The sequence below is a fragment of the Dipodomys ordii genome, unplaced genomic scaffold, assembly GCF_000151885.1.
Source record: "Dipodomys ordii isolate 6190 unplaced genomic scaffold, Dord_2.0 Scaffold12, whole genome shotgun sequence".
Taxonomy (NCBI): domain Eukaryota; kingdom Metazoa; phylum Chordata; class Mammalia; order Rodentia; family Heteromyidae; genus Dipodomys; species Dipodomys ordii.
In genome coordinates this window covers 18,793,562-18,807,448 of record NW_012267228.1, presented here as the reverse complement: position 1 = coordinate 18,807,448, position 13,887 = coordinate 18,793,562, and the positions used below count along the sequence as shown (strand labels likewise).

At 41.1% G+C, this 13,887-nt stretch overlaps 1 protein-coding gene across 5 annotated transcripts in view; it reads left to right on the top strand.

The window, feature by feature from the left end:
* Atxn7 (ataxin 7) overlaps window positions 1–13,887 on the top strand; it is a 133,111-nt gene that overhangs the window by 110,446 nt on the left and 8,778 nt on the right. For all 5 annotated transcript variants that reach the window (XM_013010508.1, XM_013010505.1, XM_013010509.1 and 2 more), the window contains 3 exons: window positions 8,529–8,794; window positions 10,162–10,360; window positions 10,711–10,832. In XM_013010508.1, the coding sequence (XP_012865962.1) occupies window positions 8,529–8,794; window positions 10,162–10,360; window positions 10,711–10,832 (587 nt within the window). The remainder of the gene's footprint in view (window positions 1–8,528; window positions 8,795–10,161; window positions 10,361–10,710; window positions 10,833–13,887) is intronic.

Below are 13,887 nucleotides of genomic sequence, written 5' to 3'. Positions count from 1 at the left end.
TATCCCTCAGCTTCTAGCTCTTAGGTGGTTAATTGGAGATGAGAGTCTCATAGCTTCCAAAGTCAATCCTCAGATCTCAGCCTTTGATCTAAGCATGAGCCTCATTCTTAGGAGGACCACTAGTGCCCAAATTGGGATTCATAGTTCTTAAACTTTTTAAAGAAGCACTCTTTAAAAGATCTGGGACTTCATGTAATTATAACCCCTCTGTACAGTATTTTCACAATAAAAAAAATTTTTTTTAAAGATCTGGGACTTTTAGATAGCCTTACTTTCTAGTTTTTATAAATGTAGATAAATCAATTTATATATAAACTAAGAAAATATAATGGTCCTCTTTTTTTTTTTACTCAGAAGTTTTTATTTTCGTTACAAGAACAGCATGTTAATATGAGAAGGTAATATGTCCACTTTCACATAAGGATTGTGAATATGGAGCTGACTTCAGGGCATCTGCATAAGCAAACATACCTGTATTTCTCTGGAAATGTCCCCAGGCACCCTTCAAAAGTGTTGAAGAACTATGAAAAATAATCACTGTAAAGTATTTACTTTAAACCTTTCATTTGAGGGAGGGGGAAAAATTATTTAAAAAATTAGCTCTTCCAATTTTTTTAAACTGGTAGATTTTAAATTTTAGTTCTTTTAATTCGATTTCTAATTTTTAGTGTACAGATTTTGTCTTACAATAGTGATTTTTTCTTTTCTTTCTGTTTGTGGGGCTAAGGTTTGAACTCAGCTCTGCACTTGCCAGGTGGAAGGTGCTCTACCACCTGAGACACCTCAAGCTCCAGCTTTCTTAACAAAAGATAGAATCACACTGTGTTGTCAAGGATTGTTCTGAACTCCTAAATTCAAATAACCCTTCCAAGTTCTGGGGTTATACATTACACCTAGAATAAAAGAATGTTTAAATTCATATTTAAACTTACCAAAAATTAGACATTCTCCTCTTTTGTGGGAAGAGGAAATGCCACATTTATGTATTTTGATTTTGCATTTTGTCTTGAGTTAGGCTTGAATCTCTAGGTAAAAAAACATACCTCAGAGAAAATGGCTTTTACCTCTTTTGGAATATTAATAGAAAACTTAGAGAGGTAGTTTTTTTTTTTAAGATATCCATTAAAGTTCTATAGAATTAGAATTCTTTCACAGTTTCCTTTACCATTTTAACCACTTGCTCATTCTTGTTACCCTCCATGTTGCCTATGTGGCTCTCAGTAATCTGGATTGCCTGTAATACCTGTGTTCAGTGAGGGACATTTTATTCATCCAAAAACTGTTCTTTGGAAATTACCTGAGAGGCAGGTGATAAAACAGATTTTTCTTTTAAAACTTTATAGTGGTTAAGTCATTTGACATGACATATATCCTTTTAGTATTTTTTCAAATTTATTTTTCATTTTTATTTTTTTGTTGGTCATGGGGTTTGAACTTGGGCCTGTGTGCTAACCCTGAGCTCTTTTTCTCAAGGCTAGTGCTCTACTGCTTCAGTCACAATGCCATTTCTGGCTTTTTCTGAGTAGTTTATTGGGACTTTCTTGCCCAGGCTGGCTTCGAACCACGATCCTCAGATCTCAGCCTGCTGAGTAAATAGGATTACAGGTGTAAGCCACAAGCACCCAGCTGCCTGTTAGTATTTTTAGGTGTACAGTACAATACAGTACAGTACAGTATAGTATTATTGACTATAGGTTGTATAACAGATCTCTGGAACTTATTCATCTTGGTTACCTGAATCTTTGGGGACTGTTGTTAAAGTAGCTTCCTCCTTTCAACCCTGTCCTCCTAGCCACTAATAACAACCATATAATTTTTCATTCTTTGTGTTTATCTTTACATACCACATGTAAATGAAATGGTATGGGATTTTTTTGTTTAATTGTTTTTGTTTTTTGTTTTTTTTATTTTTTTGAGGGGGACAGTTGGTTTGGGTTTTGGTTTGCCAATCCTGGGGCTTGAACTCAGCGTCTGGGTGCTGTCCTTCATTTTGCTTAAGGCTTGCACTATACCACTTGAGCCACATTCCACTTCTGGCTTTTTGATGCTTAACTGGGGATAAGAGTCTCATGAACTCTCCTGCCCAGGCTGGCTTTAAGCCACGCCTCAGATTTCAACCTTCTGAGTAGCTAGGATTTCAGGTGTGAGCCACCAGCACCTGGCAAAATCATGTATTTATATTTCTGTGAGTGGCTTATTTCTTTTAGTGCATTCCCAAGGGCAATCCATATTGTTGCAAATAGGATTTCCTTCTCTTTAAAGGCTGATTAATCCACAGCATGTATTCACCCCCATTTTCTTTTTATCGTACCTGAACTTTTAGCTTGTTTCCACATTTGGCTACTGTGAATAGTGATTAGATAAACATGGGGAGGCTAGTATGTCTTAGAGCCCTGATTTCAGTTCTTCTGAGTAAATCCTGAGAAGTACAAGAAGCTTCATTCCATTCCTCATTTGCCTTGATTGCTATGTGACCTGATAAGGGATCTCCATTCCTTGCACCTGTCTTTCTTTTCAGATATATGTGCTCCTCAGCTCTTTTTCTTTTTAAAAAATGGTACTAGGATAGGGGCTGGGAAGGTGGCTCAGTGGTAGAGTGCTTGCCTTGTGTGCATGAGGCCCTGGGTTTGATTCCTCAGCACCGCATAAACAGAAAAACCCGGAAGTGGCACTGTGGCTGAAATGGGTAGAGCGCTAGCTTTGAACTGAGGAGCTGAGGGATAGCACCCAGGCCCAGAGTTCAGGCCCCATGACCAACCAGAAAAAAAAAAAAGTATTAGGATAGTAATGGGGTTTGAACTGCTTCTTGTTTGCTAGGCAGGTGATCTATCACTTGAGCATAACTCTAGCCATTGTTACTTTCATTATTTTTCAAGTAGGATCTCACTATGTCTCCCTGAATCATGATATTCCTAGTTATGCGTCCTGCATAACTAGGTAGATACATACAATTGGATACATACAATTGCATCCAGTTTTTTGTTTTTTTTAGTTTTCTTTGTTTTTGTTTTTTGGGTGGTTTGAACTCTGGGCCTCGTGCTTCTTAGGCAGGTATTCTTACTGCTGAGTCACATTGCCCTGTTTTCTGCTGGTCACTTTTGAGATAAGGCCTTTCTTCCTGCTCAGGTGCATGTCTGAGCATAACTGCCTGTAGTAGCTAGGCTAACGGGTACATACCACTGTGTACCCAACTTTCCTGAGAAGAGATCTCAAACTTTTCTGCCCACGTTGGCCATGAATGTCCCTCCCAATTTCAGCCTTAAAGATAACTAGAATTACAGGCATAGCTCACCAGTGCCCAATTAACACACAGTTTTGTATTAGTTGACATAGGGATCTCACAAATTTTTTGCCTAGGGTGGTCTGGAACCAGTCTTCCTCATATGAATCTCCCAAAATAGCTGGAATTATAGGCATAAGCCGCCACACCTAGCTTCTTCTGCTAGTCTAATAAGGGTATCATTGCTCATTAGCACTAATCTTGTCATTACATTAATCTGTATCTTCACCCCTAACTGGTCATGAATTCAGCATAGAATTGGCAGAATATATAGGCCCCTGTGAGGCCTGTACTTTCCAGAGATCTTTACTTAACTTTCCCTGACCTGGCAGGTTACTTTACTTCCTTTGCTTTTATTTTGGGAGATTTCATTTTTTTTTATTTTTTATTGTGAAAATACTGTACAGAGGGGTTACAATTACATGGGCAAGATAATGAGTACATTTCTTATCGAGCATTGTAGCCTCCTCCTTTGTTTCCCCTTCCCATCCCTTCTCCAGCCTCCCCCCGTCCCCCCCACCACCACCAAAGTTGTAAAGTTCGTTTTTGACATGACAACATGTACTTCTCATTGTTGCAACAGGTCCACCTGTATCCTTATTTAAACGACTTGTTTTTCCCCTTCCCCTCCACAAATTATACTGACATCAAATACAGTGAAAGCAGGGGTTATACTGTGGGGGAGGGACATATAAAGCAACTAAGAAATAATCTTAGAAACAAATGCATGAAAGAAAAAAAACATTTAAATATATATCTTAGGGTTCATTTGCCTAACATCACCTTATCTGACCTTTTCTGCTTCACTCATACATATACTAGATATTGCAAATAAGGGAAACCATGGGACCTATGTTTCTTTGGGCTTGGCTTACTTCACTTAATAATAATTTTTTCCAGGGCTGGGAAGGTGGCTCAGTGGTAGAGTGCTTACCTTGCATGCCTGAGCCCTGGGTTCGATTCCTCAGCACCACATAAGCAAAAAGAAAAAAGCCGGAAGTGGCGCTGTGGCTCAAGTGGTAGAGCGCTAGCCTTGAGCTGAAGAGCTGAGGGACAGCGCCCAGGCCCAGAGTTCAGGCCCCACGACTGGACCAAAAAAAAAAAACATATATAATTTTTTCCAAGTCTTTCCATTTACTAACAAATGGGGCAATGTCATTCTTTCTGATGGAGGCATAGAATTCTATTGTGTATATATACCACATTTTCTTGATCCATTCATCTACTGAGGGGCATCTGGGTTGGTTCCATATCTTAGCTATAGTAAATAATGCTGCAATAAACATAGTTGTGCTGGTAGCTTAGTGTGGTCTTGTTTGTAAACATTTGGGTAAATGCCCAAAAGTGGGATTGCTGGGTTATAGGGGAGCTCTATGTGGAGTCTTTTGAGGAACCTCTATACTAGTTTCCAAAGTGGTTGAACAAGTTTACACTCCCACCAACAATGCAGTAAGGTTCCCTTCTGTCCACATCCCCTCCAGCATCTGTTGTTGTTAGAGTTCTTGATTTTTGCCATTCTAACTGGGGTGAGGTGGTATCTTAATGTTGTTTTGATTTGCATTTCTTTTATGGCTAGGGAGGTTGATTTCCACACATTTACACTGTATTCAAATCAGTCTTACCCTCTTTCTCACTCTCCCTAACTCCCACCCTCCCCCCTAAAAATAGCATCCCCAACAGGATTCCTTGTTTCATTTTCATAGTTGAAAATCTGTTTTCCATAGCAGCCATTTTCCTTTATCTTCCCCACCAGCCCAACCATCTTAGTCCCCACCCACCTACAGTCTTTTTCCTACATCTCCCATTGATCATCAGCTGTTACTGAGGTTCACTATGAGGAAGTCTTAAAAACTGTTACAAAGTTAATCACCCTTTATCCTCTCTCCTACTTACTAGTCTCTTAGCTTGATTCATGTCCTGTGATTAACCTGTGTATGTATGTATATGTGTGTATATATATAGGTTCATATATATGTGATATGCATGTATATATATGGATATGTCCATATCCACACACGTGTGTGTGTGTGTGTGTGTGTTCTAGGTCTAGTTTCCGCATATGAGTGAAAACATCTGATGTTTTCCTTTTTTGAGCTTGGCTTATCTCAGTATGATGTCCTCTAGCTGTTTTTATTTTCCTACAAATGATAGGACTTTTTTTTTTTTTTGTCGGTCATGGGGCTTGAACTCTGGGCTTGGGCGCTGTCCCTCAGCTCTTCAGCTCAAGGCGAGCACTCTACCGCTTGAACCACAGCACCGGAGAGAAGAGTCTCATGGACTTTCCTGCCTGGGCTGGCTTTGAACCATGAGCCACCGGCACCCAGGGACTTTTATTTTTCTTTGTGCCTATGTAATATGCTAGTGTGTGTGTGTGTGTGTGTGTGTGTGTGTGTGTGTGTGTGTGTGTGTGTGTGTGTGTGTGTGTGTGTGTACAGCTATATTTTATCTTTACCTATTCATCTGTTGTTGGGTACTTCTGTTAATGCCATCATTTGGCTATTAGGAACAGTGTTGCCATAAACATAATATGCAGGAGTCTTCCTGACTAAATGTGCTCAGTGCACCTTACCTGCATGACTCTAGGTTGCTGCCAGATCTTTTCTGTCCTAGACTTAAGACTGTCATGTGTATTCTTCCCCCTGGCAAGGGATTTGCAGCTGTTCCCTTCCATCACTCATGTCCTCTTGTCTACTCTCACCTGATTGTTTCCTTCTTATTTCCTCATCTGACAGATTGCCTGTCTGATGTTCCTTGTGCCTCTATGCAGAAAGATTTCATGATTTGGTTGCCCTTTGTCCCATTCAGTTATTATATCAAATAACCTTATTACATGCATCTATGAAGAGAAGACTCATTTTAGCTTTCAGGAGCTGTAAAGGGTAAGATCAAGGCATGTTCTCTGTCCTTGTGGGGCTTACAGTCTAATACAGAAGATGGAGAGCCATAGGATAGTGATTCAGATAAGTAAATCACCACTAATGATTTATAAGAAGGAGACAGGGAGAGAGAGGACTGTGTTATGACAGCCTGCAGTCAAGGTTTTTGCTAGGGAACTTTCCCAGCTACAGGAACACTGGGGTGGGGTCATATTCTGATTTATCTGGGCACTGCGGGTAGGAGAGGTGAAAGAGGTGGAAGAAATAATACACATGAAAACTCTGTGACAGGGTAGAGCGGTCACCTTAAAGCCTGAAAGATAGCCAGAAGACTGAATAGGAGTAAGGCAAAGGCATGAAGTATACCCAAGGATCATGAAACAAGGCTCTTAGAGTGTGCAGAGCCCCAGAAGCTAGGCTACTCAGTCTTTTTCCTATATGCCATGAGCAACCCCTAGAGAGTTCTGATTATTAAGAAGGTGGGGCAAGTCATCAGATTTCTTTTGGCAATGTTCTTTAGAGCTCATTAGAAATCCTGTTTGGCTGGACACTGGTGGCTCATGCCTGTAATCTTAGGTACTCAGGAGGCTGAGACCCAGTGGATCAAGGTTCAAAGAGATAATAATAGGGAAATCTGTGGGACTCCATCTCCAATTAACCAACAAAATGTTGGATAGAAAGCATGGCTCAAGTGTTAGAGTGCTAGTCTTAAGCAAGAAAACTGAGCAAGAGCATAAAGCCCTGAATTCAAGTCCTGGTACTGGCAGAGTACTAGGAGGAAGGCAAGAAAGGGAAGGAATCATTTACATTCTTCAGAGTTGGGATGAAACTGTCTGCCTTCTTTCTTGTCTTTTAACTATGTTAAGTACCAAGTGACATTCCATCTGTGCTAATATGTATATATACACATACACATATATATAACCAATACATATATACGTTACATATGTGTGTATATAAAATACCATGTACAGTATTTTGTAACGTAAAGAAGGAAATGTATGGGTGAATTTACTTATGCTCATAGATGATGTAATGGAGGCTGTTGTAGTTGGTATAGATTCATCCTCTCTTGGGCATTAGGCTCTCTGCAGAAGTATGCAGAATAGACAAGCTGACCTGCAAAATCATTTCCCAGTGACTGGAGGTGACTGTTGGTAAGATTTGCCCAACTTTTACCACTTCACACTTGTACATTCAGTTGTATCTTCTGCCAGGAGTAATGTTAGACTTCTTATATATAAGATATGCTTAAACGTCAGATTTATATTTCTGCCTTTATACTTCCAGATCTGCCATAATTTGGCCATATTTCTCCTCTATATACCCATTCCTCTTTCTAGAATTGTACATTGTGGGTAGAACTAAGGTACCTCCTTCAGTTTTCTTGGTTTACAGAAGAAGTGGCTATTTTTAGGAGTCTGTTCTGCTTTTCTGTCTCTTCCTGTTGACAGCTCTTTGTTCCCAGCCTTTTACTCTCTATTTCTCTCAAGTCTTCCTTGGTTGTAGTCCTCTGTGTCTAAAACACATGAGCATTTGCATTGGAATAGAGAGAAGCAGTTGTGTTTAATTTTTATGTTCTGGAAGTTAACTGAGTGCTCTCCTTATTTAGATAGAGAGAGAGAGTGTGTGTGTGTGTGTGTGTGTGTGTGTGTGTGTGTCTGTGTGTCTGTGTGTCTGTGTCTGTGTGTCTGTGTGTGTGTGTCTGTGTGTTTTCCACTTCTGGGTTTTTTATGGTTAATTGGATATAAGATTCTCAAACTGTCCTGCCTGGGCTGGCTTGGAACTGCAGTCCTCAGATCTCAGCCTCCTTAGTAGATTAGAAGCATGAACCATGAGTGACCTTAACATTCGTTTTATGGGATAATTGTTACTTTTATATTAACATTCAGAATTTTAATTATCAAAAGAGGAAAAGTTTTTTAATGGAGTTGATAAAATCCTGGATAAATTAATTGCTCTAGGGTATAAAACATGAGTATTTGTTACTTATTTCTACTGCTTTGCTAAGCACAAAGCCAGTGGACACAGTTAATATTTCTCCTTCCCTCTTTTTCTCCCTTCTTCCTGGGGTTTGAACTCAGGGTCTCATGTTTGCTGAACCAGGCACTCCACGCCTTGAGTTATGCCACACAAATCATCTATCCTTTACTCTGATTCAAGGGTAGCATCTCCAGGTTCTTCAATGAGAATCTAGAATATATGCTTTTTAGTCTAGCCAAGGAGAAAAGTTCCATTCTTATTTCTAGGTTAACAAATGTTGAGAAGAATGGTGTAGATTGGTTTTTTAGTAAAGTTGTGTCTGGGGATGTATGACATAAAAGTTATTGAGGTTCCTCTTGTTTGTTTATTGTTTTTGTTTTGGTTTGTAGACACATTCCTTAACCCAGCGGAGGGCTGTTCAGGGTAGAAGAAAACGATTTGATGTGTTATTAGCCGAGCACAAAAACAAAACCAGGGAAAAGGAATCCATTCGCCATCTGGACTCCCAGCAACCATCACAGCCTCTCAGGGACCCGCATCCCGCCCCTCCTAAAACGTCGCTGGAGCCGCACCAAAATTCTCATGGAGTGATTCCTTCTGAATCAAAGCCTTTTGTAGCTAGTAAACCTAAACCTCACACCCCCAGTCTTCCAAGGTAGGCCACACCCCAGTTTTCCTTCCTTCAGCAAACAAACTTGTAAATACTAAAATCAACTCATGGTCACTCAGGAGATAGTTTTAAATTGGGTTTTAATATAAAAACAAATGGTCAATGTTATCAGGAAGTTCCATCCAGGACTCTTCTTGGTTGCCAGTACAAGTAGTAGCATAAAGCCAGAATTAACTGTCTGATGCTTGTTTGACATCAGGTTTCTGATACTTCCTATAGGTGACTGATAGAACATTTCATATGGCTTTGACAGCAATTCCCATTCATTTCTTACTTCTTGCAGAATACCAGCAATGGGAATTATGGTTGGGGACAGGCATTTTAGCCTGAGTTTTTATAGCATCCATTTACCAACATGTTTTTTCATTCATTCATTTTGATAAATGAGCATAGATTAGGCATTTTAGCTGCACAGCAATCCAGAGCATATTGACAAGAATTTGTCATACATGTGCCTCAGACAATGATGGCAAATGTATGTTTGTGATTACATGTGTAACCAAGTTGAAGTGAAGGGCTTTGGATCTATTTCCTTGAGGGGAAGAGAGAGAAAAGGCATAGAGAATAAGGACCTTCAGTGTCAGCTATTCAACCACTGGCTAACAAGGCTTCTGCTGAGGAGTATGTGGCCATTAGCTTTTGTTGCATACTATTTCACCCTCATGTGTCTTAATCTTTGAGTGGGTGCCTAAAGGTAGAAGTACCTCCCCCTCATGACAATCCAAATGTATGCTTGAACCTGTACCAACATGAACTCTGTGGTTGCTGATGAGTTGGAGTAGTTGGCAGAGGCTCACCAGTGTGTGATTAGTCTCTGAGATTCCTGGCATCTTCTCATTGAAGTGTTTCCTTCCATCAGAGCAGTAGGAAGCTAGAGACATGACTGCCCTTGAGCAACAGGTTCTTGACTACCCACATACATGGTGGAGGTGACCTCCCCATTCTTTAATCATTTCCTGTGCTTCTTAGGCTACTCTAGAGAATCAGTCTTTGGTGATTTCACTTTGTCTTAGGAATTCAAGTCCAGTTGAAATTTGCAGAGGAACTAAGGAGATAATTTTTATTAAATTCCTTCTCTTCATGAACAGTGAAAGGGAAACATGAGTTGCCCAAGTAGCTGTGGAAGGGAGAACTAGTTATATGTTAGCTTTGATTGTATCTGGCAGATAGCTTACCTCACTGTGGAGAAGTTGTTTTGCTCCACAGCCATCTGTACCAGCATGTTGCCCTGAGTCTGGTGGTGGAACCCAGGTCTCCCACCAGGTAGCTTTGGATACATTGTCGTATCTGAGTTAAGGTGGCTTATTCCCAGGTGTGTGATCTGATCCATACTGCACTTTCTACTCACCAAGGCCTCCAGGCTGCCCTGCTCAGCAAGGTGGGAGTGCCCCCATTGACCCTCCTCCAGCCCATGAATCTCCACACCCTCCCCTGCCTGCCACTGAGCCAACTTCTCGGTTATCCAGTGAGGAGGGCGAAGGCGATGACAAAGAAGAGTCTATTGAAAAACTGGACTGTCATTATTCAGGTCATCATCCTCAGCCAGCATCTGTAAGTTCCACATCCATTCCTATGCTGATCCTCCTCACACAGCATGGACAGGGTATTGCAGGGGGGACCAGCCAGGGACCTTGGCACACCTGTACATGTGGGATGTGGTCAAGGTATGAGAGTAGCTCAGAAAAGGGACCCCAGAGATAGCATGCAAAAATCTACCTGTGGAAGTTTTGTACTCTTCCACAAATTCAAGATCAGGCATTGTCACACTCATACTTCACTTCTTCTGGGATCTAGAGTTAGCTCTGTCTTTCCTGATTATCTAATTTCTTGACACAGAATAAGCCCTCCCCTTATGCTGGTGTTGGGGGTGGCAAGCATGTGTGCTATGTTCTGTCTTTCAGTTTTGCACATTTGGGAGCCGGCAGATTGGAAGAGGCTATTACGTGTTTGACTCCAGGTGGAACCGGCTTCGCTGTGCTCTCAACCTCATGGTGGAGAAGCATCTGAATGCACAGCTATGGAAGTGAGTGCCTGTGGGTGAGGGGAGAGCTTCCCTTACTCAGTCTGTTGAGTAATGTTTTTGGTGCCCTCCAGAACTGATTTTAAGAAAAGGGCTATAGCCACATGAATATGTGGCCTCTGACTAGTCCTGATAATGTAGTCATCCATTCATTCAGCAACCACATCTCATTCTGTGTCCTGGAACTCCTATTAGAACGATGCTCACATATAGAAAGCTTAAAGTCTAGTTGGGAGTCAAGGGAGATGAAAACCAAGTCAAAAGCTTGTCAACAGGGAGATACTAGAGATAATAACACTGAGTTTGCTGGGTGCCAGAAATTTACTGTACAGATTAATTTTCACAATTTGGTCATATGACCTTGATTGTCCCCACTTAGTAAAAACTAAAACACAAGGTTAGTGGTAAGGTCAGGAGTTCTTCCTGGAGCAGTCTGTTTCCAAATAAAGCTAAGATATGAAAGTAAGAGTTCAGGGTATTCAAGGAAATCTCTAGGTTGTAACCCTGGACCTGAGATGAATAGGGCAGAAATAGCAGCTCCTGGGACATTAAGAGTAGTGAAGTCCAAACAGAAGTAACCAGACATGCACAGGTCTTGAGTCTGAAGTGGAGTATTTGGGAAACACAAGAAAGCGAGCTAGTTCAAGACTAAGGCTGAGAGAGAGGCAAGGGCTAAGTAACACTAACACTGGAAGTGCCTCGCAGAGACTCAGAAGCTGTTGAAGATTTGAAGGAGAGGAGAGGAGCTATGTGTTCTGATTTGCATCTTGTTTTATTTTGTTGGCATTGGAATGAAACGCAGGGCTTTGCAAATGATTGCTAGGTAAGTATTCTATCTCTGAGCTATTGCTTATATGGCCTTACAGGTGTATGGTAGTGTTTCCCAGATAGGATTTTGAAATATAGGAAAGGTTCTATGGCGAGTTGAAGTCAACCTTAAGTAAGCTTCTTTTCATCTCTGCAGGACTTCTCAGAGTGTGTAACAGGCACTCTGTTTTCTAACAGTCAAGAGTAAGAGATGTCGTGTGTAATGGGGAAGACTTCAAGCTCTATTGACCTGGGAACATTTTTTGAAAGGAGGATTTTTCTCCTCATCTGGTGTTTGAATCATTCCCAGGCAGGTCATTCTAAATATGCCCTGCAGCCATGACTAACTTCTGTCCTATTCAAATGAACTATATTAATGTGTCTTATTTTCTCCCCTAGTTTGGTTTCCTAGTAAAGTTTAGAAGAAACACTTCTGCCTTTGAAAATCACATTATAAGACCATTGACAAAATCTGCTTTTAATCACGGAGGAAGCAAATCCTTGCCTTCCTAGCTCTGCCTTTCTCTTTTCCATTTCTTCCTGGTTCTTCCTGCATAAAAGGCTCTCCTTCTTTATGAAGAACCATTGCCCCTGCCCAGAAAAAAAAAAAAAAAAGCAGTGGGTTTGTTTGGAATCCTGGAGATCTCTCCACATCACAGCACCTCCAAGATACCTGAAGTTGAGCTTATCATTTCTTCAGCCAGCCTGCTGGTTCTTGGAGAGCTCCATGGATCCTACCAAACCATGGGTTTAGGAGGGCCCTCCAAATGTGCTTCCCATTGGAGAGATCTTCCCCCTGTGCCATCACCATTTTCAAAAGCAGAATTGTGATAGGATTTTTTTAATTTGTTTGCTTGCTTGCCCTCTACTCTGTCAGTGTCTGCTCAAGGAACTGGCTTTATTTATCACACACTCTGAGGAAGAAGTTCTTCGGTCTTAGAAACGTTAGTACAGCTGTATGAACATACATCTGAGCAATGAGCGAGCTCCCAGGAGAGTTCCCAGGAACATGGAATGAGGGTCCAACTCCAGGTGCTATAGAAATGCTCCCTGATACAGATACTGTTATTTCTGGGCAGCCTTTCCAAGTAACCCTTGGGATTGGCTGGTAGAGTTCAGCACTTCTCACCCAGAGAACTGTTCACAGGTGGCCTCTTCCATGCCTCCAATGGCCCAGGTTGTATCCTATTGGGTTAGCCAAACCCTATTCCTTTGTAGAAGAGTCCTGTTGGGGAAACACGTTTCCTTTCCCTTATGGTGGTAAATGTAGGGGTGAGTTGAGGTGGGATTTGAATCTGAAATGTCATCTTCAGCTTGTGATTCTTTTGAACAATGGTAGAATGAGACCAGCCCTTGCTCAGAAGCATAGCAGTGGCCCAGTTCCTGTCACTTCTGGAAACTACTTGCCCTGTATTGATCAAGACCAATTCCATATCCCTGAGAAGGTCTGGGATGTTACCAGTGTTTTTTGCTTGTTTGTTTGTTTATCTGTTTGAATTGGTAATACCAAAGAAAATTGAATAAAGGAAGCATATATTGAAACGCCTCAGTCTCTGTTCCCTACCCTTCTCAGGCAAAACTGTTTTAATTTATTGTATGACTCTATATATTTTATTTGTGCAAACACAAGCCATTATGACTGCATATTCTTACTTTGCTCCCTCCTACTAAAAAAGGTAATAAATTACGTTAAAAGAGCTTTTTAAGGAGGAAATAGCAGCTGTCTGTGAGAGCGGTATCTTTTCCTTGTATTGAAGCCTATTCCTTTCCCCTGGGATTTCTTAGTCCCAGTTACATGCGCCACCTGGTGGCCTCAAGAAACCACTACACCCGGTGAGCTACTTGTGCTGGCCCCAATCACCTAGATGGCCTTGCTAAGAGAGACATAGGGTTATGTGGGTCAGGTCATGGAACTCTCATTTCTAACAAACTTCTCAGGTAATAACAGTTGTTGTCCTGCTCTTTGAGTGGCACAGGGATACAGAGCTCAGCTTTGTACATTAGAATCTCCTGGAGAAATTTAGAGTATTTGGCCAGGTGAAGAATCACAGTTTATGGCCTGTCCAGGTAGAAAAGTTTATAAGGCCCCATCTTAGTCAATAAACAGGATGTGGTGATATGTATCTATGATTCCAACTACATGGGAGGCCTTAGGTGGGGAGATCATGGTCTAAGGTCAGCTCCTGATAAATACAAAAGACTCTACTTGAAAAATACAAAGCAAAAAAAATAATGAACAAGTCTTGAGTGT